Source organism: Leptidea sinapis, chromosome 26 (assembly GCF_905404315.1).
Source record: "Leptidea sinapis chromosome 26, ilLepSina1.1, whole genome shotgun sequence".
NCBI lineage: Eukaryota > Metazoa > Arthropoda > Insecta > Lepidoptera > Pieridae > Leptidea > Leptidea sinapis.
This window is the reverse complement of record NC_066290.1, coordinates 10,743,570-10,768,213: the sequence shown is the minus strand read 5'-3', so window position 1 is coordinate 10,768,213 and position 24,644 is coordinate 10,743,570. Positions and strand designations below refer to the sequence as shown.

General features: G+C 35.4%; 2 protein-coding genes across 5 annotated transcripts in view; one reads left to right on the top strand and one right to left on the bottom strand.

Moving 5' to 3' along the window:
- LOC126972445 (chitooligosaccharidolytic beta-N-acetylglucosaminidase) overlaps window positions 1-24,644 on the bottom strand; it is a 561,898-nt gene that overhangs the window by 276,487 nt on the left and 260,767 nt on the right. The window lies entirely within an intron of this gene.
- The window catches only part of LOC126972443 (protein phosphatase 1 regulatory subunit 16A), a 76,251-nt gene that overhangs the window by 31,646 nt on the left and 19,961 nt on the right, over window positions 1-24,644 (top strand). For all 3 annotated transcript variants that reach the window (XM_050819215.1, XM_050819212.1, XM_050819214.1), the window contains exons 4-8: window positions 438-886; window positions 4,580-4,705; window positions 5,963-6,038; window positions 7,439-7,580; window positions 9,213-9,330. In XM_050819215.1, the coding sequence (XP_050675172.1) occupies window positions 438-886; window positions 4,580-4,705; window positions 5,963-6,038; window positions 7,439-7,580; window positions 9,213-9,330 (911 nt within the window). The remainder of the gene's footprint in view (window positions 1-437; window positions 887-4,579; window positions 4,706-5,962; window positions 6,039-7,438; window positions 7,581-9,212; window positions 9,331-24,644) is intronic.

The window sequence follows — 24,644 nt, the reverse complement described above, 5'->3', positions numbered from 1 at the left end:
TAGCTAGCGAAATTACTGGGCAAATGAGACTTAACATCTTATGTCTCAAGGTGACGAGCGCAATTGTAGTGCCGCTCAGAATTTTTGGGTTTTTCAAGAATCCTGAGCGGCACTGCATTGTTATGGGCGTGGCATATGAATTACCATCAACTGAACGTCCTGCTCGTCTCGTCCTTTATTTAAAAAAAAACTTTATATTAGAGATAGGACAGCGGCAGGCTTTAAGAGTATCTTCACCAACTGAACTTTCTGCCACCAAAGAACTTACTGAAAGAACTTTTTATTTAGCATAGCCGCGGGTTGTCCTGTATATATTTATATATACATAGATACAACTTATATTTGAACTAAACTAAAGTAACAGAATTAGATATTTGCACAAAAGAGAAGAAAAAATAGGATTTAATTAATAAAATTAATATGATTATTGATTGTAGTGCGAAGGCTGCTAGCGCGCGGAGTGACTCCAGATGCAACCAACGAAGATGGCCTGACAGCTCTCCACCAATGCTGCATTGACAACAACGAGGCCATGATGCGTCTCCTGCTGGATAACGGTGCCAACGTGAACGCAGAAGACAGCGAGAAATGGACTCCGCTCCACGCAGCCGCAACTTGCGGGAACCTTAACCTGGTCAAGATACTTATCCAACGCGGCGCGAACCTGCTGGCTGTGAACGGTGATGGGAACATGCCGTATGATATCTGCGAGGAGGAACGCACCCTGGACGCTATAGAGAGCGAGATGGCCGCTAGGGGTGTCACGCAGAGGCTGATTGATGATACCAGGGCTGCTACGGAGATGCAAATGCTGTTTGATGTCGCTGAGCTGGTGAAGGAGGGAATGGATCTGGACGAGCCCAGGGATAACCAAGGAGCCACTCTGGTGGGTTGTTCTTTCAAATTCAAATAATTTTATTCAAAATAGGATGTGTCATCGCTTATTGAAAGTCATAAATTACCACCTATTCCAAAACGAATGCCTCAGACCTGAGAAGAATGGCGCAACAAACTCAGCGGGCTTTTAATTCATCAAAAAATATGTTTACAAATTAGTATTGTACAATTAAACTTATTTATTAATAGCCCGAGAGCGGTCGCTCCATTCCCAATCTGGGGTATCATTAAGAAAGTCATTTTTGTTATAGTAACCTTTTTTTTGAAAAGGAATGTTATTGAAACCCGGTACGGTTAGCAAAAAGTTGCATTAATTCAAAATCGACAAGTTTATTTAAAAATACAATGCCTTGCAATGCATATAAATCGAAATTATGAAGTTCTATTTTTAGATACTTGCATTGAGCTTTGACCCTGACGCAATACACGAAAATACTTAACGGTCGCGTTGGCGAACAGTTTTTGCCACTTAGATTTGTTTTTATTTTATACCCATACTACTCCTCAAGCCTTTTTTATGGATAAGGAGGATAAACGAGCGTACGGGTCACCTGTTGTTAAGTGATCACCGCCGCCCACATTCACTAGCAACACCAGAGAAATCACAAGAGCGTTGCCAGCCTTTAAGGAAAGTGTACGCGCCTTTTTAGCTTGGTGCACAAGAATAACATATCGTGAATTTCTCATTTTAAAAGTATGTCAAATCCCTTATAATATACTTATTTAAAAGTTGTTGTTTCATTAATAATATGTGTTCAATGAGGCTACTTAAGAAAGTAACGCCAAAACTCAGGTAATGTCCTTATATAGAAGGTCATTGACCTAATAAAATAAAAACATTAGACCAACTTGTAGATGAAAAAGCGTATCGAATTGATAACTACACAAATAAAATTTGACTCGAACCCACGACCTCCGGCGGTCCGTGCCGGTGCTCTAAACAACTGAGCTAAGCGTTCGAGTGACGTATCGTCATAAAATCTTGTATGCTTTGTTCTACTTTCAGGTTGTGGGTTCGAGTATCGCATCGTTCATAAAATTTTGTTTGTATTAATCCTAGAAGTGAGGGTTATCACTTTAAAAAACATAACAAATTGTTTAGCGTTGATAACTATGGGTACAAATAAAAAATGTATCTCGCGTCATACAAGTTGAGATGGGTTGCTGTATCTAATTACAAACAATAGAGACACTAGTTGTGGTCGTACGTTATTGACTTATTTATTGATCCTCAAGGCTCCAATATCTTCATTTTTATAGTAAATATCTTATAAATATAAATTGTTGTTTAGTTTAGTTAGCAAAAAATGGGTAGCCAACGAAAAAGTAATTTCTTAGAAAACATAGTTTTTTAAAAGCAAAACGCTCCTAACAAAGATTCGTATTTATTTTTAATACTAAAAAGAATCTTCTTAGAACTAATGGAAATGGACAAATACACTAGTGCATTAGGTTCACCCTGTAATGTTAGTGTAAAATTGAAATTATAATAAATAAATGAATCTTTAAAAAAATATTGATTTCCTATTCAACACACTTGCTCATAAAGTGAGAATAAATAAATAATGTAAGTCCCTAATTACGATGAAAAAACTATTATTCTCAAATTATTAAAATCACAATTTTAATTCACAATAATCTATCTATATATATAAAAATGAATTGCTGTTCGTTAGTCTCGCTAAAACTCGAAAACGGCTGGACCGTGAATATTTAAAAGGTGAATAAATAGGAAAATGCTGCAAAATTAAATAAAAACAACAAATTTGTTTTTCCTTTGATGTGTCCATACATAATTTCTATGAGAGAATTTATTGACGCACGGTTTGACAGTTCTGCTGTGAAATAATTTCATTAAGACAGCAAGGTGCGTATTTTACGAAGTAATTTTTGATGTGATGATATATTATTGACAAATTCATATAAAAACATTATTTTATTTATTATATACATAACAACGTCTGTCGGGTCAGCTAGTTTGTTATAAAATATTATTATGCATTTTATCATTAAAATTATTATTTTGAAGTACGGCTATATGTCATCGATCAACACACATTTGGAGCGTGAAAAAAAAAATCTTACTCGCCATTTGTCATAATTTAGTTTGAACGATTTATGCGATGCAGGTTGTTTTTTTTTTGTGATAAAGTGCGTATGAAACTCGAGCAATTTGATCATTAGACACACAGCTTGAGAGCTGACATCGGCTCACTTGTATCACAATATCATGTTATTCTTCGCTTTATAAGGTCGGCAATGCTCTTGTGATTCCTCTGATGTTACAAGAGAGTTGGGCTGCGGTGATCACTTACTATATGTGACCCGAAACTATACGCTCGTTCGTCCTCCTCTTCAATAAAGAAGACTATATTGTAAAGAAAAAACAATTTAACAAAAAACAATCGACTTCAAAAACACTATTCCTAAACAATAGATATAATATGCACTTAATAGTATAAAAATAATTGCGTATTTTGAACCAGTTAGTTAGAAATTCTGCCACAGATCGCACCCTTACTGTAAGTCGTTAAGGAGTTTCATTGATCATCATATTCGACTACGACAATCACTTGATCATAATGACGTTACGGTTGGTGACTAAAATATCCGGATAGCATAAACAGATTTGGCCGAGTATCGTTAATTTGCTCCTAAGAATTTAAGAGTTCCGTTACTTTGTCATGGATCCCATAATCAGAACTTAACCAAACTCTCACCAAAGTACCTTTGAAGTATATCCTTTTCAATAAAAGAAGAATCATCGAAATCGGTTGGCGCGATATTGAGTAATTCGAAAATCTGTCGCGCATATACTTATAGCAAATTTAAGACTTTTATAGTTATCTCATAGACTCACTGTCAGATCTGGACCACACGGGAAGCACCAGCTTTCAAATAAAAAAATAATCAGTCGAAAGTCTGGGCTAACAAACATAAAAAAACATACCGACGAATTAAGAAACTCCTCCTTGTAAGATAATCTTATGGTGGCCTTCCTTGTGCGTTAGATGTTGATATACAAAACATTATGACATTAACCACAATGGCAGTAAAGTCTCTTCTGGCACAATACAGTAATATAACAGCACTTTAACTTCATACTGGAGCACCCGAATCGACGCACGCACACATACATATAATTTACTTGGCCGCTAATCAATCTTGGGGAGACAAAACTATTAAGTGGCAAGCTGTATGCACGTACGAATTTAATTAGCTACGCCGCGCCAACCGCGTCTTCTATCATTTTTTAAATGTACCAACCCTAGCGCTCCGCCCAGACGTAGGTATAAATTTCAAGGAGACCGCTGAGTAACGCTTCCGTTCTATTACTTGTATTGTGCTTCTGGGTATAATTTATAAATTATTACGGCCTTACAAATATATTCGGCATAAAATTATAAATAAGCATAAACCAAGAATGTGTAAAATGTTTACAAATAGACATTTTGCTTACGAATGGTTTGTTCGGACGTATAACGTTTCCCGCGTTTATTTGCAAGGCAGCTTGTCATTCGGAATACTTCAGAATTATCATTGTATTGACAGTGTTGTCAACGATATTGTAAACATTTTGCATTTTCTTTGTTTATCATCAGTTATAACTTTATTCCAAGTTTATTTGTGAAGGCCGTTAAAATTTAAAAATTCATTTGAGAATATTGTAATATTGTTCCAGTTGCACATAGCCTCGGCGAATGGATACCTCAAGGTGGTGGAGTTCCTGCTGGAGCACAGAGCTTCCTCGGACGTGGTAGACCACGACATGTGGCAGCCAGTCCATGCAGCCGCCTGTTGGGGACATGTGAGTATACCGTTTGTGTGTTCGGGCTAAGAATATGTAATAGTACAAGTACGGAAGTCTCACTACGTTATCTCACTCGTAAATCAATTAAAGAAATAGGGACTCTTGCGGTCATTAAATATACAATATCCGGACGACCGAGCCTTGCTCGAATTTTTAAAAATGTACAAAATTTGAACAAAAAAAACTAATAGGACATCTGGATTCGAACCGGGGTCTTCTGCAGGGCAGTCTATGGACCAATTACACACAGCTGACTATCAGCCTTCTGCGGGTCCAATATAAAAAGAGGCCATGTGCGAGTCGGATTCGCCCGTGAAGGGTTCCGTAGCAGCAAGTAACATAATATAAAAGTTCTTGTAGTTCGTTGTAACTTTGATCGATGTTAGTGTTTTTTAGTGTATTTTTTTTAAATAAAGAAGCTACTTACTAGATCTCGTTCAAAACAATTTTCTTTGGAAGTTTGCATGGTAATGTACATCATATATGTTTTTTTAGTCTTATCATTCTCGTATTTTAGAAGGTACAGTGGGTGGGGGACACATTTTACCAAGTATCTTTCGCCCAAACTATTATAATATTTAAGAAAAAAAATGATATTAGAAACCTCCATATCATTTTTGAAGACCGATCCATAGATCCACACATGGGTTTGATGAAAAAAAACTTTAGAGTTTCGGTTCTAAGTTTGGGGAACCCTCAATTTTTTTTTTCCTATTTTTATGTGAAAAACTTTATGCGGTTCACAGTACACACACAATACATCTATTTACAAAATTTCAACTGTAGGTAAAGTTTTTTAAAGTTTCGGAAAAAAGTGGTTGTGACCTATGGACGGCCAGACAGAGAGACATGACGAATATATAAGGGTTCCGTTTTTTTCTATTTGGCTACGGAACCCTAACAACGGTTTCAAATAACATTATGATTTGTCGATCAAGGTATAAAACCCAACAATATGTCATATTCATTTCTAGCTAATATTTGATTTGAGGACCTAATGATTAGTGACCCTGACTACTAAGCTAGAAGTTCCCGGGTTCGAATCCCGGTAGGTGCAATCATTTATATTATGAATATAGATGTTTGTTTCCGAGTCATGGATGGCTATACGTATTTATGTATGTTTAAGTAACTATATTATATTAAATATATCGTTGTCTTGTACCCATAGTACAGGCTATGCCTAGTTTGTGGCAAGATAATGTGTAAAAGTGTGTCAATATAAAATAAAAATAATATTATTTTTTGTTGCAGTTAGAGGTGCTAGAACTGTTAGTGCAGTATGGCGCCGATCTCAACGTTCGAAACAAACACGACGAGACTCCAGCAGGTTAGTTGTAACTTAATTTGCATGGTTCTACTGTTTATGACGAAGAACTGTTCCATCTCACTCCGGTAAAAATATTAGTGTGTGTGTAAACCACTAAGTTTAATACGATAGTAACTTTCAAAATAATCACCGGCGTCTATATCCTAACTTGTTCAAAACATTTTTATTGGTATTAATGAGGGTATTCGTAAATTCTTTAGTTTTTATTTCATAGTTCTTATGTCATAGCACATAAATGCTTATGATTTTGTTGTGTTTTTAAGGAATTTATATTATTATGTAGTTTGAAGTTGTTTTCTTTTTCTTTGATGTTACGAATAAAATAATGTTTTGACGAAATAATGTAAAACTCGAATGAATTTATGGATTGTACAAGAATTATGATATTATACAAATAAAATTTGAAAAACAAAATTTTATTAACGATGCGGGACTCGAACCCACGACCTCCGGCGTTCCGTGCCGGTGCTCTAACTGAGCCAAACGTTCGAGTATCGTATCGTTACAAAATCTTGTTTGCTTTGTTCAACTCTCAGGTTGGGGTTTCATCTACAGGATCTACTTTACAGTTGATAACCTGCTCAACCCCAATATTTGCATATTAGGAAATTGACTTGACACAAATAAAATTTGAAAAACAAAATTGATATTATTACTTTTACAAGTAATTTGTTTATAATAAAAAAATATTTATTCCAAATTACACATATTAAAGTCAAATGTTATATTTTTGCCACTACATGGAAAATGTTGAGCTTAAATTAAAATAAGAATACATGTGCTCCAAAATTGTGTGGGTACTCATAAAACTTAACACTATGTGAGTTTTTGCTATAATTGAACCCATATATTACAAGAAAATTCAAAGCACAGAAATTTGAGCAGACGAATAACAAACACCTTTCGGAGATATTTATAAACGCACAATTTATAAAAAAAGCATTAAAACGCGTGTTATTGTAACTCTGTTTTATATTAGATTTGTTCATAAAAGTTACATTTTTATTTTAATTAACCCGACGTTTCAAGACCTTTCCAGATCTCGTTTTCAAGGGGACTGCAGATGAAATGAGTAAAAGATAGTATTTGTCATAGTTGTCCTTATGAAGTTTAGCGCCATTTATTGCCTCGGAGGTGGAATTGTTTTTTGCCAAAATTTACTGACAGTGTCTTCTTCTTTTTTGGTATGTGTAGTTGTCGGATTTAATTTAAAGATTATTGGATCTCAGGAGTTAGATAATTTTAGTCTTTTCTATTGATTTTATTAAAATGTGTAATACTCGCGTTAATCAAAGAAAATACTACTTGTTTTTTTATACTTACGCTTATTTTTATTCATAGAGTTTACATCTAACGTTTTTAGTTATAAAAATTTGGCATTGATTGAAGTTTTTCCATAGATATTTGCGAGGAAGGTGAGATGCGCAGTCGCATCCTGAGGCTTGCTGCTGAGCAGGAAGAAGTTCGGCGGCGAGCTGCCAGCGGCGCTGGAGACAGGCTGCGGACTGCGAGGAGATCCTCGTCCTCCGCCTCCACCAGCAGGTAGTATCATGTGCCAAAAGAATTACTTTAGTATTTTTGGTTGGGAGGAAAAATGATGATTAGCACAGGTGCGTCTCCGGGGCATAAAGGGTATGTATCGTAAGGCAACTCAGGGCATTTACCAGTGGGAGGCTTGTTTGCACAGCATGCCGTCTAGATTATGGGTACCACAACAGCCCCTTTTTCTTCCGTTAAGCAGTAATATATAAGCATTATTGTGTTTCGGTCTGAAGGGTTTCGTAGCAAAAAATACTGGGCAAATGAGACTTAACATCTTAAGTCTCAAGGTGACAAGCGCAACAGTAGTGCGGCTCAGAATTTTTGGGTCTTTCAAGAATCAATTACCATCAGCTGAACGTTCTGCTCGTCTCGTCCCTTATTGTCAGAAAAACAAGAAAGAATCACTGCTGCCCATACTTAACAACCTATGCAATAATTACAGGAGAGTTGCTGACCTTATCGGTGCCTGTAGACACTTTATTAAAGGTACCTTTGCATACGTTAAGTCGTAATCTGCCTGGAAACACTGCGCAAGGAATCTCATTTTTTCACACAATTGTGTTGTAAATGGAATAAACGTCCTTGTAAATCGCACGCCAAAATCTAGATGATTATGGTTTTATATTTTTTTAAGTTAGTAGCGTGTAAGGTTTGTATACATACTTCGTTGACGCCATGATCGTTTACGCTGAAATGCTAATAGATGGCGTTATTATCAAACGCTGCCTGTCGGACTATCTGATACACAGTGATATGTTTGTTCTTAAGGGTGATTTACTGTAGTGAACAGTCTCGCAAAGCCAATACTGGCGGTGGTTGAACTAATAACTTTTGTACCCTGTGTATGTGCGAATCTTGCTTACCTCTATTTCAATAGATGGCGCTATTGTCAATCGTTACCAACAATGCGAACATCTAGTGCAAGTCTCGCATAAATGTTTGGTAGTACTTTCTAAGGTAGATATCGTTTCATTAATTTTGTTTAGTACAAATTAAAAAAATATTTATTGTAATTATATGCGATATTAATACCATCTCTGTGCTGCAGAAGAGGGCTATTCGCGCTATTTATAACCTATTCTCTAAAGACACATTTAGAGAAAAATTTAAAGAAATCAGCATTTCAACATTGGCCACTCCATTTTATATTCTTGGTAATATAATGTAGGTTCATGGCAGGCACATTACCGATTTTTTTGGAATGAATGATAATCATAAACTGTTGGGGCTACCGTGGCGTTGTATTGCTTCTGGAATGTTTGATGATGCATCTGTGGATGGTTTCCATGCCATAATACGCAAAAAGCGGTCTCCATGTTACAGCGTCTACGTGTAAGCAGTAACAGTATCCTAAAGATGATTGCTGCTAGAGTTGACTGTAGCTTCACTAATAATACTAACGTAGTGCATAAGAAATATTGTTACTAATACATTTACTAATATATATGGAGCTCTCTCTGAATTAAATAAAAATAAATAAATAAATAAAGTTAGCACCAGGTATAAACATAAACTTGTTATACCTACTTTCGATATCGATGTTTGGATTCGATATCCACATTCACCAGTTCAAGTTTCTCCATTAATACATAAATATTTGGAATGTAAAGTACTAAAATTGCTTTTCAATAGGGTTAGATCGGTGCGACGGACGTCACTGCGAGAGAAGCAGTTGGCAGCTAAAGCGGACGCCAGGGGAGAGGCAAGACTTCGAGAGACCTTCGACTCTGCTGTCGATGATGACTACCAGGTAAGTGACGGGGATGGTGAACGATCCTTAAACATCAATCCGAATGAAATGCGTATTATCTTTCATGTATATTATTTATACTATCACAAGTGGGAGGCACCTTTGCACAGATGCCGGCTAGATTTTGGGTAAAACAACGGCGACATTGTCTGCCGTGAAGCAGTAATGTGTAAGCATTTCTATGTATCGGTCCGAAGGGCGCCGTAGCTAGTGAAATTACTCTTCAAATGAGACTTAACATCTTATGTCTCATGGTGGCGACGGTAGTGCCGCTCAGAATTGTTGTATATACGTATACATTCACTAATACAGATAACAGTAAAACATTCATTCAAATTAACACCTTATTTCGTGGCAGTAATAGTCAAAGTTGATAAATTGTATACGCTCATTACTAGTACGTACTAACACTACGTCACAAGCGAGGCGGACGCGAACACAAGTCAAGAACTTTGAACTTTTTGTTTTAGCAATTGAAATGTAATTATTTAGCAAAATGATTTAAAACGTCAAGTTTGTTACACAGTGTTGTTAATTTAAAGTAGCACTCACCTGAAATACGACACTCCATCCTTTTTATGTTTGGATATGCTGTTATTTGGACAGTTTTCACTGAACACTTTGTCATTTCGTGGCGTTGTATTCAAAGCGCGGTCGAAACACAACTTAGTGAAAACTCTGCCTAATTGACGCGTAGGCAGAGTTTTTGACAGATAATTTTTGAGTGTGATTGTGAGTCTAGTTTTTGTTTATTGTATGTCAAATACAAGTAAAATTATGAATTGATTTAAAGAGCGCTGTAGCTATTGTACTGGGCTATTGAGACTTAACAACTTATGCTGCTCTGAATTTTGGGTTCAATCAAATTCAAAGAAGCATCCTGAGCGGTTCGTAATATAATTATTATTAGTATACTATATTCTCAGAGCGCCATTTGTTTCCGAAGCGGTAGTAATATCTAATATATTAGAAATGACATCAAAAAGAATTCTAAAGGAATCAATTTTGAGAAAATAAACTCTTTTTATGCCTGTTTAATGGGCGGGGCGTAACACACGCCCCATAATAAAATGGATAGTTGGGGACGCATTTCTCATTCATTGCTCAAGAAAATGTATACCTTAAAACTTAAAAGACTATACGAGAAATCTGTTGGTTTCGGTTGATTAGACGAGATAAAGTATCAGACGACAAGTAAAAGCGCTCGTAATAGTATAGACTCTTTCAATTGATTATTACTTATGAAGGTTATTTAATACTAAAAACGGAAATGGGTGGTTTTATGAAACCACGATGCGAGTGAAACTTTTTCTTCTGTAACGCTCCTGTGATCGGCGTTGATCTTTTAAACTACGCTTGTTGGTCCTCTTTTTCCATTAAAAAAACTAGGGATAAACCACTAAGAATAAACACTACACGTGCAGATGTAAGAATAATTAGACTTGAAAATATATTGTTGCGTATAGACGACTTGGCAGCCCGGTAATGTGTGTCCAATAATGATTTGTCGATGTGTGCTTTACCTAGTTTAATATTCCAAATGCAAAGCTAATGTCTTGAATGGCTGACAGTTTACGACTCGCCTACCTTATCTATCTTCTGAGGTGTTTTTTTGAATTTTCTGTAACTCCCTCCCCCCCTGGTGAGATGTCGTCCATCGGGAATCTCACGTGACATTTTCCAAAATGTGGGTTTCTTACGTAAACGCGTTGGATTGTTATTGTAAAAATGCTTTGTGCTTTTATTTATGACTAGTTAAGACTAGTAATCAATTTTGCTGAGAGTTCTAAGTGTAATAAAAGTTTAACAATAGAATACTTAAATCGTAACAACTGTGATTAAAAAAAGAATATCTACTAATTTATTCCATCTATATCTCTCATCGAATTCAGTCTATGGAGAACCATGCGCGGTCTCAAGAGACTATTGGAACCAATATGGCCATATGATTAAATGGATCAAAATAGTATATTTTTTTTTGTTTCAATCAGAAAAAAATTGCGTGATATTTGCCGAGACCCCCCTCTCTCCAACGTAAGATTAGATGAGATTTGACTCCCCCCCTTAAGAATCTCACGTAATTTATGGACGCACCCGGATTGGACGTATAACCATTTGATAATAGTGTATATTCTAACTCTATGGTACGAATGTTGTTTGACTTTATTCTGTACGCTTTCATTTCATTTTTTTATGAAAATAAAGGACGAGACGATCAAGACGTTTAGCTGATGGTAATTGATACGCCCTGTCCATTACAATGCAGTGCCGCTCAGGATTCTTGAAAAACCCAAAAATTCTGGGCGACACTACTACATGTTATGTTAAGTCTCATTTGCCCAGTAATTTCACTAGCTACGGCGCCCTTCAGACCAAATCACAGTAATGTTTATACATTACTGCTTCACAGCTGAAATAGGCGCCGTTGTGGTACCCATAATCTAGCCGGCATCCAGTGCAAACGAACCTCCCACTGGTAATCCTCCCATCATATTTCCAGCCCTTCAAGATATAGTTAATAATATTAAACTAAATATTATTTACAAATATATTGAACGGCTAGGCATAGTTACTATAAAATAAATATTATAGCAAGCTAGCGATAATTCGCGCGATTAATATGCGAATGGTTTTGTAGGTCATAAGGAATCTTAAAGTATTTAACCAAACGAAGCCGACAATTGACAAATAAATTATTCCGTCCAAAATGATATTATAAATAAATCGTATTTTTTTTATGCTCGGGCTTCATTAGCGGGCTACAGCGAATGATCGCCTAATTCGCTAATGAAGCCACGCCATTTCGCCGCATCGCGGTGTATGTCGGACGCAGACGATTGCACATCGCGGCACTGTCGGTAATCGGGTGCGCATCAAATGGTTTTGTCGCGACAATAAGCCAGCGTGGTCACTTCGCCGCTTCATTATAATATAATAACAATAGTACAATTATTTACACAAATAAAATTTGAAAAACAAAATTTTATGAACGATGCGGGACTCGACTGATGCGGGACTTAAAAAAAATTTTGTTTTTCAAATTTTATTTGTGTATTAATCCCAGAAGTGAGGGTTATCACTTTAAATATATAACATATTGTTGATGTATGATCACGTTTACATATTTATATTATTTATTTAATTAATATTATACATGATTTAGTTTAAATAGTCGAACAATTGCAACAAATACTTATTTATTAACGTTCTTGCAAAACAACGCTTCATCCCCCATATAATACTTATTCGTCAAAGCTGCTTATATTCAGAAGAATCAGCGAAAAACTCAACAATTACACATTTAAAAATAATATGAATATATTACAATTTAGCAGTCGGTAGTAATACTTAATTTTTTCGTGATTCTTGGGTAGCGTCTCCTCTTGATAAATACTCTTTGTCAGCGATACCATCTCTGTTGTGTAACTGATATTAGTGTGATATTAGTGTTAAGTTGATGTATCTTATTACTTTTAGTGTATTAATCAATTTGCATGTTTTCTTATGTTTACAATTAATGCATAATTTGTTATAATTAAGGATATCTGTATTCTGTACGGTAATAACATACATGGAGCGAATACTTTAGATATAATTTCAATAATAATGATACGATAGATTTGGAATAGAGGCATAAAAAGGCCTTTTATGCCTTTTAATGATACGATAGATTGGGAATAGAGGCCTGGGCCTGTCGGCGGTCGCTCAATTATAAATTTTATTGTATCCTAATTTAATTTGAAAAGAAGCCCTCAGCGCCCGTTCTTCTCAGGTCTGAGGCAATCATTTCCCTATGGGGGGTCGCATTAAGATTTTTACACAGAAATAGAAAAAAACAATAAAATTTGGTGGTTCCCCAAATACTTAGCACTGAAGCTCAAAATTTTTTTTTTCATCAAACCCATACGTAAATATTTTCTCTCTCCCTACTCTCTCCACTTCTTCTCATTAAAAGTAACTTCATCGAAGAATCAGACCGTGAAAAAGATTTTCTTCTTCTTCTTCTTCGCGTGTCTCTCCGACTAGCGAAGGTTGGCGGTCAGCTTTGCAGTTTCAATTTTTGTCTGAAATAGATTTTAGTGTTATTTAATTAACTAAATGAGTAATAAGTAAGTGATTTTTGATTTCATTTCATTTTAAAGTGGATGGATATTGGGGTATCTATGGATAGGTCTTAAAATGATATTGAGGTTTATAATATCATTTTTAAACTAACTAAACTGAATAGTTTGCGCGAGAAACACTTCCAAAGTGGTAAAATGTGTCGTCGTCCCCCCTGTACCTCCCAAAGTAAGAGAATGATAAAAAAAATAATGTACCTACATTACCATGCAAACTTCCACCGAAAATTGTTTTTTATCTAATACTAGCTGACCCGGCAGACGTTGTTTTGCTATATAAATTAACGACCGTTCCCAATATTCAGCCTATCTCTTACTTGAGATTAAAATTGTAACTATCGTTGACTTTCCTGTCCCAATAAACTTATCGACGGTCACTCACCTTATCCGTACACGCTGTCTGTCAATGGGAGGACGTATAGCTTACCAGCGATAGAAGTTTGTATGGAAATTTCAATTCACGCGTCCCAATATAAGGCGATACGAATGACTTATCGGGTATATTGTGACAGCTTCAGATTATTGACACCTACTGAAACTAGAAGGTAGTAATTTATCTCTATCTGTAGATAATATATTGGGAATGGTCGCTGAATACTGTCAAAAAACTTGAGAGACGTTTACTATATTTTCCGCGATAAGATAGCGCCAATGTGGGGAAAAAGTGTACTAATTTACTCAACTGAAAGTTTATATAATGGATGGACAGGGCGCGTGTAACTTACATGAAAAAAATTATTGTTTTTTAAATAAGTTGAGCATATAATTGTTTTTTTTTTTTATAAAAATAAGGGACGAGACGAGCAGGACGTTCAGCTGATGGTAATTGATACACCCTACCCATTACAATGCAGTGCCACTCAGGATTCTTGAAAAACTTCAAAAATTCTGAGCGGCACTACAACTGCGCTCGTCACCTTGAGACATAAGCTGTTTAGTCTCAAAGTAAATTTCACTAGCTACGGCGCCTTTCAGACCGAAACAAAGTAATGCTTACACATTACTGCAGAAATACGTTGTGGTACCGATAATCTAGCCGGCATCCTGTGCAAAGGAGCCTCCCACTGGTAAAATTACTTGTACTTTAATGGAGATAAAAACAGAAACAAGAGATTAAATACACATTCATATTATATATAATTTACTAGACTTATTACAATTGTTCCCTTGGAACGTCTCACTGAGAACATAGATGTTAAAGATAAAAGCTACATCTGCTTAGGTGCAAGCTTGCACGTACAATCTATATATATAAAAATGAATTGCTGTTCGTTAGTCTCGCTCGAGAACGGCTGGACCGATTTGGCTAATTTTGGTCTTGAATTATTTGTGGAAGTCCAGTGAAGGTTTAAAAGGCGAATAAATATGAAAGTGTTCGGAATTAAATAAAAACAACAATTTTGTTTTTCCTTTGATGTGTCCCCCGTCGTCCTATATTTGTGTTGTATGGATATATTTTCTATGAGAGACTTTATTGGCGCACGATTTGACAATTCTGCTGTGAAACGATTTCATTACAACAACAGGGAGCATATTTTACGAAATAATTCTTGATGTTATGATATATTATTAACAAATTAATAAAAAACATTATTTTATTTATTATGTACACAACAACGTCTGTCGGGTCAACTAGTCTACAATAAAAGTTAATCGCGGTTAAGATAAGTAAAAGTTACTCAGTTTAACCAACAGGAGACTCAACGCTCTGAAGTTTCCGATGAGATTCACAAAAATATCGATCGACTTATTCGTTGTTGCTTGGCTCAAAAAAATGTATTTGCAAATTTGGTTATGAAAAAGTTTTTATTCCAAAGGCATTTACAATTAATATAAACCTAAAAAAAATGTATTTTATATCGATCCCACACACCATAAGAATATTTATTTTTATGTTTTAAGTATTGATTTTTGATCTCGAAAACAATTTCGGGATAAAATGAATCTTTTAAGATTTATTTATTTATTCAGGAATAAAACAGTCTTTAATAACAGTAAGGTTACAAATATACATAAACTAGAAGACAAAACAGTTCCATAAATTAAATACTAATTATGTTTACAATGGACAATAGTGAAAAAAAAAACAAAGTTTATTTAAACCAAACGTGAAAACTACTAAATTAAGAACAGGAACACAACAACAATGATTTTATTGTTTACATCACACACACACAAATATATTTTCTGCGTAATTGGTTTTATAAGGTGATACATAAAAAGTAATCTTAGAACGAGAGGTGATTCGCGGTGTTATAAATTTAATAAGATTTATCAAGATTTATGATGAGATGATAAGTTAATCCCGTCGAATAGCTTAGGCCTGAGCAAACAAAGTTACACTTGTTTTTTTAATGATAAGTTTGACTGATATATTGGCAATGTGGATATTTACTTCGTTGTCTTAAGTAGATTATTGTTTACCGCCACTCAAATAGGTTAATAATTAGTTATTGAACAAGTGGAACACGCGCGGATGTACGCCCATCTGGCCATCGAGTCCGCTGGATTTAATTGGCAGAAAATATTTGCTAACTCTAATTACAATGGTTTATAGATGCGCTTTTTGTTACCGGCCTTATCAACAGTCGGCTATGATATACGTATTGCATACATTCGTGGACTGTTCATGAAATATACTCCAAAAATTAAAATCATTATATAAGAGGGACGCTTCATTGCACAAGATGAAGGCTAACCCCCTTATTCATAATGGTCCACTAACTTTAAACAGCCGCTTAGGAGTGTTTTTTCTCATTCTGACTTAGGTCAATAGAAGAAGACAGAATGAGAATTAGCAATGCTTTAAGGCGAAGAGTAAGCAGAAAACACGCAAACATGGTGTTTTTAGACAAGTTTTGTGGTGAAAGTATAGCATTTCGAGCTATGAACACTACTTAATCCTGTTACACATATCCTGAAGTCTTATTTGTAGGTTGCTAATGCTTGCTGTTGGTTATAGTTAACACAGCCGAGCCTTTTTGAACTACCACTTTTCTTTGAAGTTAAACAAGTTTTTTGGCACGGCGTGACGCATTTTTTTGGTACTTCTTTCAGAAAAGTTATTCTTATAGCTTGTACTTTTTTGTGTAGGTTCATTTATTCAGATTAGTAGTGAATAACGAGGATTGTAAGCATATAAACTGTTTTCCACGCAAGTATTTTGAAAATATTGGCTTTTTTACATTGATTGCGGGCCGGCAGCCGTGAACTCATATCGCTCAAGGTCGCTGGCATTTATTGTCGCCTTAAGTTAGCAGACTATTATGAATAAGGGGGTAAGACTAATGACGTACGGTATTTTACTGTGGGGTCATGCTGCTCACATTGATATAGTGTTTGCTCTGCAAAAGAGAGCTGTTCGTGCTATATATCAGCTTGTTTATAGACAGTCTCTCAAAGATAATTTTAAAGAAATAAATATTATGACTCTTCATTGTCAGTACATTTATGAAAATTTAATATACGTTCACAAAAATCGTCACCTTTTGCTCTTAATAGTGATTTTCATTATTATAACACTAGAAATAAGGGATTGCTTGTAACTAATTCTAGTAGGCTTCATAAGATACATAAAGTTGAAAGTCGGTTGTTTTTTGTCAAAAGTTTTTTTAAAGCATTAAAACATTTGTAATTGTAATAGTCCACCTGAAAACGTGCTTTGGAAAGGTCACGAAACGTCGGGTTACCTGAAATAATAATAAAAAAATCACTTTTACGCAAAATCTTATGTAAAATCACAATAACGATTACACGCGGTTTAATCCTTTAAAAGTTGGTAAAACTACTTTATTTAAAATATTTTACAGTGTCCCGTTAAAAATCGTGAAAATAAGAATGTACTTTAAGTAACATAGTTGCGTTAAACATGAGACTTATAGACCACCAGCGCGTTAGTAGTGATTTGGTATTAATTGAATTTAGTATTATATCTAGCTGCAAAAGTATCTCCTCATCAACCTAGAACCAATCAAAATATTATATACAAAACCGAAAAAAAATCTGATTTTTAACATGGGAGAACTTGTATAGACTAGGAAAAACCAGTTTATCCTGAGGTGTACTTCTTCATGTTTGGCTCAACTAGTACTAAGTACTAAACGGGTTTGCCGTAAGGCCGATAGGGGAAACTAGTTTAACCTAGTTTGTGCCGATTTATCCTATCGCCTGAACTGATTTGGCCTAGAAATAACTAGTTTGCCTTAAAATTGGATTTGGCCAGTAACATATATATAGGTGACCGTCGTGCCGCAAGGGATATGCTCTTATAGCATTCATTACCTTATTTAGATTTATATGGTCCAGATGGCCGATGGGGCAGTAAAGTCCTCGAATGGCGACCACGTACCGGAAGACGCAGTGTTGGTAGGCCCCCCACAAGATGGACCGACGATTTGGTCAAGATCGCCGGAATACGTTGAATGAGGGTAGCGCAGGGCCGATCGACGTGGAAATCTTTGTGGGAGGCCTTTGTCCAACAGTGGATGCCTTCCGGCTGATGATGAATGAATGGTCCTACTTAATTTCAGAAGGCGTTAATTAGTTATGGTTGTTTTTCGCCTGCAGTACATGGGTAGCATTTACCTATTGTTCTATAGATTCGGTGACTTTTGCCTCCACGGGAGAACCAGGAGATTCTCTATCACTGACCTGCATTTTATTCCCTAAAGAATCATTTAAAGGATTACAATATGCTGATTTTATATTTATGACGTTTTAATGTTAAATTCAATAAAAACAAATGCACTGAACACTCATTGCTATCATCGCGGAACTTTAACATCGTAATTATTATGACGGGTACTTACGATACCCGTACCTGTACCCGACGTACCCGTCATAATTATTACAATGAACACTCATTGTTGTCAAATTGTTGTAAGAAATAGTACAATTACTATTATGTTACCAAGGACGAGTAAAAAAAGAAGGACTCCGCGCCGTGATACTAGTTACACAATTTTTTCTCCCTTAAATAATCATATATGGCCACAAATACTTATAAAGTATCGTTTTTACACTTTTTCATAACGCAGGACGACATTTTTAAAATATTGTATTGAGCCGCAAACTGATCTGTCACAGACAATGACAATTCTCATAATGGCCGCCTATCGGCCTGTAGTAGTGTAAGTGTGTGCGTGGGGCTATGTATTTACACGTTAATCGGCTTGTTTTGGTGCTACACTGTTATGTAAGGTGACACGGAGTCCTTATTTTTTTACTAGTCCGTGTATGTTACCTACAAAATGAAATGTTAGACAAAATTTAATACTTATATCAGAACCTGTTCTTCTTGTCATTTAGATAGTCAACAACCTTGTAATAAGATAGTTACGTGTTGTATGTAATAGTATTGGAATGTTCTGCAATTGCAATAAATATATGTTTCTTATTAAAAAAAAGTGTGTGTGTAGTTATGTATGCACGCAAGAAGTTATAATTCTTTGGCGTAACAAAGCAAAAATCATTAAAATTGTTTATTCCTCGTGCTATTCTACAATTGTAGAATACAACAATATTGTAAAAATCTTGCAACGATGTCTTTGACAATTAATTGTTAAATTACGAATACAGCTGTACGGGCTTGAACCCTTTGCCTATCCTAATAATGGACGAAGAAACCAAAAAAAAATAGAGAATGACGCAAACGTCAGAAAGTTTTAGGAAGTAACATCACCCTGTTACTTTTGTGTTACAGTTTGATAAAAAAAAAACTTTGATAAATCTATCGTGGCCTGATGAAAAATTCGTAAGACAGACGTTGAAATTATGGATGAAAGTTGATTTTTCGGAGAGATAAACTTTTTAATGTAAAATAATTGTAATGGTTCTGAAGTGTTAAATTTTTTATCTTTATATAAATTTTCATTTTTGTGTACGATAGCGTAAGGGGCCATGCATAAAGTACGTCACACGAATTTTAGGACTTTTGAACCCCTCCCCCCGTCCTTGTCACAGGTTGTCACATTTTTATACCCCCCCCCCCCCCCCTCCTCCTGATGTGACGTCACACATTTTTTAAATTTATGTATGTATTTAAAAATAATCGCGAGAAAACAGCTATTTTAATTTTTTACTTATTTTTATTAAATAATAATCTAATAAAATCAACATCCAAATAAAATCAAAGTCCAACATTTCATAAAACCGAAAAAACAAACGACTAGTTAGAAAATAATAAACGATTAATCCTTACCATTCAAAATTCTCGTGAATTTGAGTGTCTCACTTGCATTACAACGCCGCTCTAGAAGTTAAATGACGTTGCATGAGAGATTATCGCATAGCGAGAATGCAAAATTATTAATAAATATAGATCAAGTTCGTAAATTTTTAAAATTTTTGATTCACATCCAAACTTTGCGTTTTAGTCTTTTAAATTTTAACATGTGACGTCACAAAAGTATTGACCCCCCCCCATGCCCCTTGTCACACGATGTCACACTTCGGTGATACCCTCCCTCCCCATTAACGTGTGACGTACTTTATGGATGGCCCATAATAAACAAATATTGTGTTTAACAACATAAATGCTTTCCTACTACTACTACTACTACTACTATACTGATAAATAAAGCAATTCGTGCGATGTTATTCCCTAACTATACCAGAATATTCAAAAATGCGCAACGTTTTCACTTCTGCCGGCACTCCCGGAGTGCGACCCGTTTCGTACTCCTTGGGTTACATTATTAGAGTTTTAGTGAGGATCTCTATTTTTTTTTTCGAAAATATAATATAGCCTGAGATAGTGTTCCCAACAGTCTAAAGAACTTTTCAAATCGGTTAAGTAGTTTCGGAGGCTATTCAATGCAAACAAACAATCAAATATGTCCACTTTATAAAATTATTCTCTCTATAATGTTAGTATATATATGAATAAATTTATTCTTATTCTTATATTAACCCGAAAAAATTAAAACTTTTTCGTGATACGCGAGTTACAAAGTCGGAGAAAAACGATCGAACGAAAACATTTCTTAACAATGTATGAACGGTGCTTTAACGATTAGAGATATATGATTGTTTTGTATTTATTTATGTGTCAGCTTTTGAACATCAACAATTAATAATGGCAAATCAAATCAAATCAAAATCACTTTTTTCATGTAGGTCATGGAAGTGACAGTTACTCAAACGTCAAATAGTCAATGCCTTACACGAGTAAGTAAAAAAAGGTAAATGTAAATTAATACATAACAAAAGTTATTACGTACAATAGCTGCGTCTTCCACACACACCGTAAATAAATAAAGGTATTCGGTGAGCATTTAATAAGCGATTATAAAAAAAAATAACTTTTAAGAATCTGAAGCCGAGCCTCCGGCAACAGGATTATCCTGCCACCACAAGTAGCACCCGTTCACGAGCATGGCGCATGAGACAGCCATCGCCTCCGTCAACCATATTATAGGGAAAGGGACGACTCGTCCCATGTCGCCGCCAATAACAGCTAGTATATTTATAAAGTAATAACATTTATCTACACCCATGCTTTAAATCCTCTATTATAGATTCTAAAACAGTTAGCTTATTGCCATCATTAAAACACCCAATGTCCTAATAACCGTTATGAAATTCAGTACAACATCATATCATCCGTTTTCATAATAAAACTCCTTTGGATGATATTATGGTTACTGGGACTGGCTTTTTGCTTTTTTTAATGTTAGCAGTTAGCTAACTGTTTCAGAATCTTTTATAGAGGATTCATATTATGGGTGTAGATAAAGTCTTGTATGCAACTGTTGATAATTAGGTATTAAAACACTCATGTGATATTATTATCACATACACATTCGTGTTTTAATACACCTTATTACACAACAGTTGCATAAATAACTATTTCAATATGTATAACTTATTGTGTCTCATTTGCGCTGGTTAAATTTGCTCTGAATGATCGCACCCCGAAGTAGGTTCGAGCGAGCGTGGCCGCCTAGTGTCATTCATGCTCGATAAACCAGCGCCTAAAGAAGTTATCACAACAAAAAAAAATATTTAATTTAAAAATACTCCGAGGAACTCTCGATTTCTGTCGTAGTGTTACATTATAAAAGGAAAGATTCCTGCAAATACTAATGATCAAATGCTGGCCTGGCTGCTATACTTTCTTTGCTTTCTAGCCGAGGCTGTCTCTAATCACTTAGACCGGCCGAGTTAATTAATTTAACACCTCTTGTGTGTAACTAATAAACGCGAAGTAAAGTTATTCCAAATTAAAAATTTTTGGTCTGTATCTTAGCTTTGACACACAGACTTACATGACAGTAGTAATTTTAAACTTGGAGTAACTTTACATTGGGTTTTACATTAATAAGGCAGTACGTGTTCTTGGAGAAGAAGGGAGTTATTTTTATTATTAATGTTAGGTAGCTGTAACTTTGTGTTTATTTCATGTGGCCGATGTATATATAAATATTAATATAATATTAACACACTTTAAAATAAATTATCTTGCCCCAAACTTCATAAGATAAATAATAGCTTTACGAATAAATGTATACACTTTTATAATACAGTTCTTTCTGTCCGAGGTATATTTATCTTGCGTGTTATGACAAGCATGCATAAAGTGGTCTTGAATTTGCCTAATTATAAAAACCTACTAGATAGCTGTTTGTACAAGATTCCAACACCAATAATAAATACAGCATTTGCAAGTAGATTTAGCCCATTCTTACATACATATATATACAACAAGGTCGCTCGGTCCATCAGGTCAAATTTAAAATACAGAGATGGTTATGAAGCTATTCTTAAAGTGATAGCTTAGCATTCATATAATGTTAATACTTTGTTACATGATTAATCAGATACTCACACTCACTCACAAACCCCCAACCAACCACCCACCCACACACACACACACACACACACACACACACACACACACACACACACACACACACACACACACAGAGTGCACTTTTTGACCTTTCGGTTCATATTGTTAACGATAGAATGTAAATTGGTTGCCTACAGGACAGGCTACGCCTAGTGTAGGGACCAAATATGATTTCATCATATTTGGTCCCTACACTAGGCTGTCTTCTGTGTGTCTGCACTTCATGTCTGTTTATAATAAATAAATGAATAAAATATTAGATTTAAGTACAAGCCACTATAAGGATCTTTAATACCTTCGAAAGGTTTTATATTACAAAGTCCCAGCCACATACAGGCATTATCTTAGATAAATAAATTTAAATGTGTTATAAAAAAATGGCTCTGTCGTAAATCATATTACTCCACAGCTGAACATCTAAGTGATCGGACAGCTAGATTATGATTTTTTTACTGCGATAGAAATGACTGTACAATATTGTATATTTTTATTGAAAAGAATGCTGGGAGATTTTCTTGATTCGCTTCTTCTCTCTCAGAACGCCATTTGTCTCCGAAGCAGTAGTGCCTAGTATCTAATATATTAGAAATGACATCAAAAAGAATTCTAAAGGAATCAATTTTCAGAAAATAAATGCCTTTTATACCTTTTATATATAATACGATGTATACAAATATCCATGACTCTGAAAACAAACATCCTTAATCATCACATAAATGTTCGGACCTCTCGAAGCCCGGACCTCTAAGCTCAGTGAGCAGGGTCACTAACCACTGGGCTATATGGATCGTCATTGAAATGGTACGGCGTGACAGTTATCAACTTAAAAAAATTATTTCCTGTAGTGATTTCTGAGAAAGTAGTATATTTAATGATATTGGCTGTGGTTCTCTCGGCTTATTTAATTTATTATAATAATAATATTGATACACTATTACACAATTTATTATCTTGCCCCAAACCACCAGACAAAGATATATTTAATACAATATACATTATTATACATACATAAATATTTATAAACAACCATATCTATACAAATAAATAAAATTGGAGTGTCCGTTTGTAATATCGAAATAACCGTTTTTTACTACATGTATATGAATATGAATATATATACTTTACTTACACTAAAATAACATTTTTTACAATTTTTGTCTATCTGTTTGTTCCGGCTAATCTCTGAAATGGCTGGACCGATTTTGACGGGACTTTTATTGGCAGGTAGGTGATGTAATACGGGGTAACTTAGGCTACGTTTATTTTATAAAAAATCTTTGATTTAAGAAAAATTAAGGAATGTTGCAATGTCCAAGAAACGGTCTAACTCTAAAAATAACTTATATGGCAAAACAACGTTTGCCGGGTCAGCTAGTTCATCATATAAATGTTTTTGCACCTACCGGGATTCGAACCCTCTAGTTCAGTAGGCAGGGTCGCTAATCACTGGGCTACATGGGTCGTCAGATTTAGTCACTTCGTCCACCCGCGTGGTGGAATACCGTTCCGATGAGCGCTTCACGTCGCGGGCTCGTCGTAGTTTTCCCGCGATTTCCCTCACGGCAATCGCGACGCATCACGCACTACAAGCCCGTATCTGTGCGGGCGCGCGCGCAACGATAATGCATTGGGATACCCTTCGATTTATAACAATTACTAGTCTTATTTTTTTTTTAAACGCGTCTAAGTGTGTCTAAGGTTGCAATTGTTTGTGCGTTTTGTGTTCTGTGTGTGACTAGCAAAATGGCGATGGATATTATGTTTTTGGCGAACGATAACTTGCACAGGTCACGTCGGGAGCAGGAGGTTGTAGGGCTGAGATATAGGGTGTGTGTTTAGTTTTTTTGTTAGCGATCAATGTATTAAGGTGTGTTTATTTTGCGTGTTCGGTGTCTTTTATGGCAGTGGCGAGACGAACAAGACGGTGTCGAGATTTTTGAAATTGTTTATTATTATATTTTTTTTTATGTAAGAGGGGACAAACGGGCAAGAGGCTCACGGTATGGGGAGTGGTGAGGCAACCGCCCATGGACATCCGCAACAACAGGTGTCAAGAGATACGTTTGCAACCTTTAAGGTAGGAGTATGCTCTTTTCTTGAAGGTCCCATAAGTGGTATCGGTTCGGAAAAACCGTAGCCAATGATTCCACAATGTACAGTAAGCTTAGTGTAAGTAGGCTAAGTCATTATATGATTTAAAAGATGGGTTTGGGTGTTTTTTTTATCAGTTCTTCTCCCCATGTGAAAGCCCCATTACGAACTAATGTAGCGTCATTACGTTTACCAAGTGTTGATGGAATATGTTATGTTATTGTCACACCCTACTGTGAATAAATAAATAA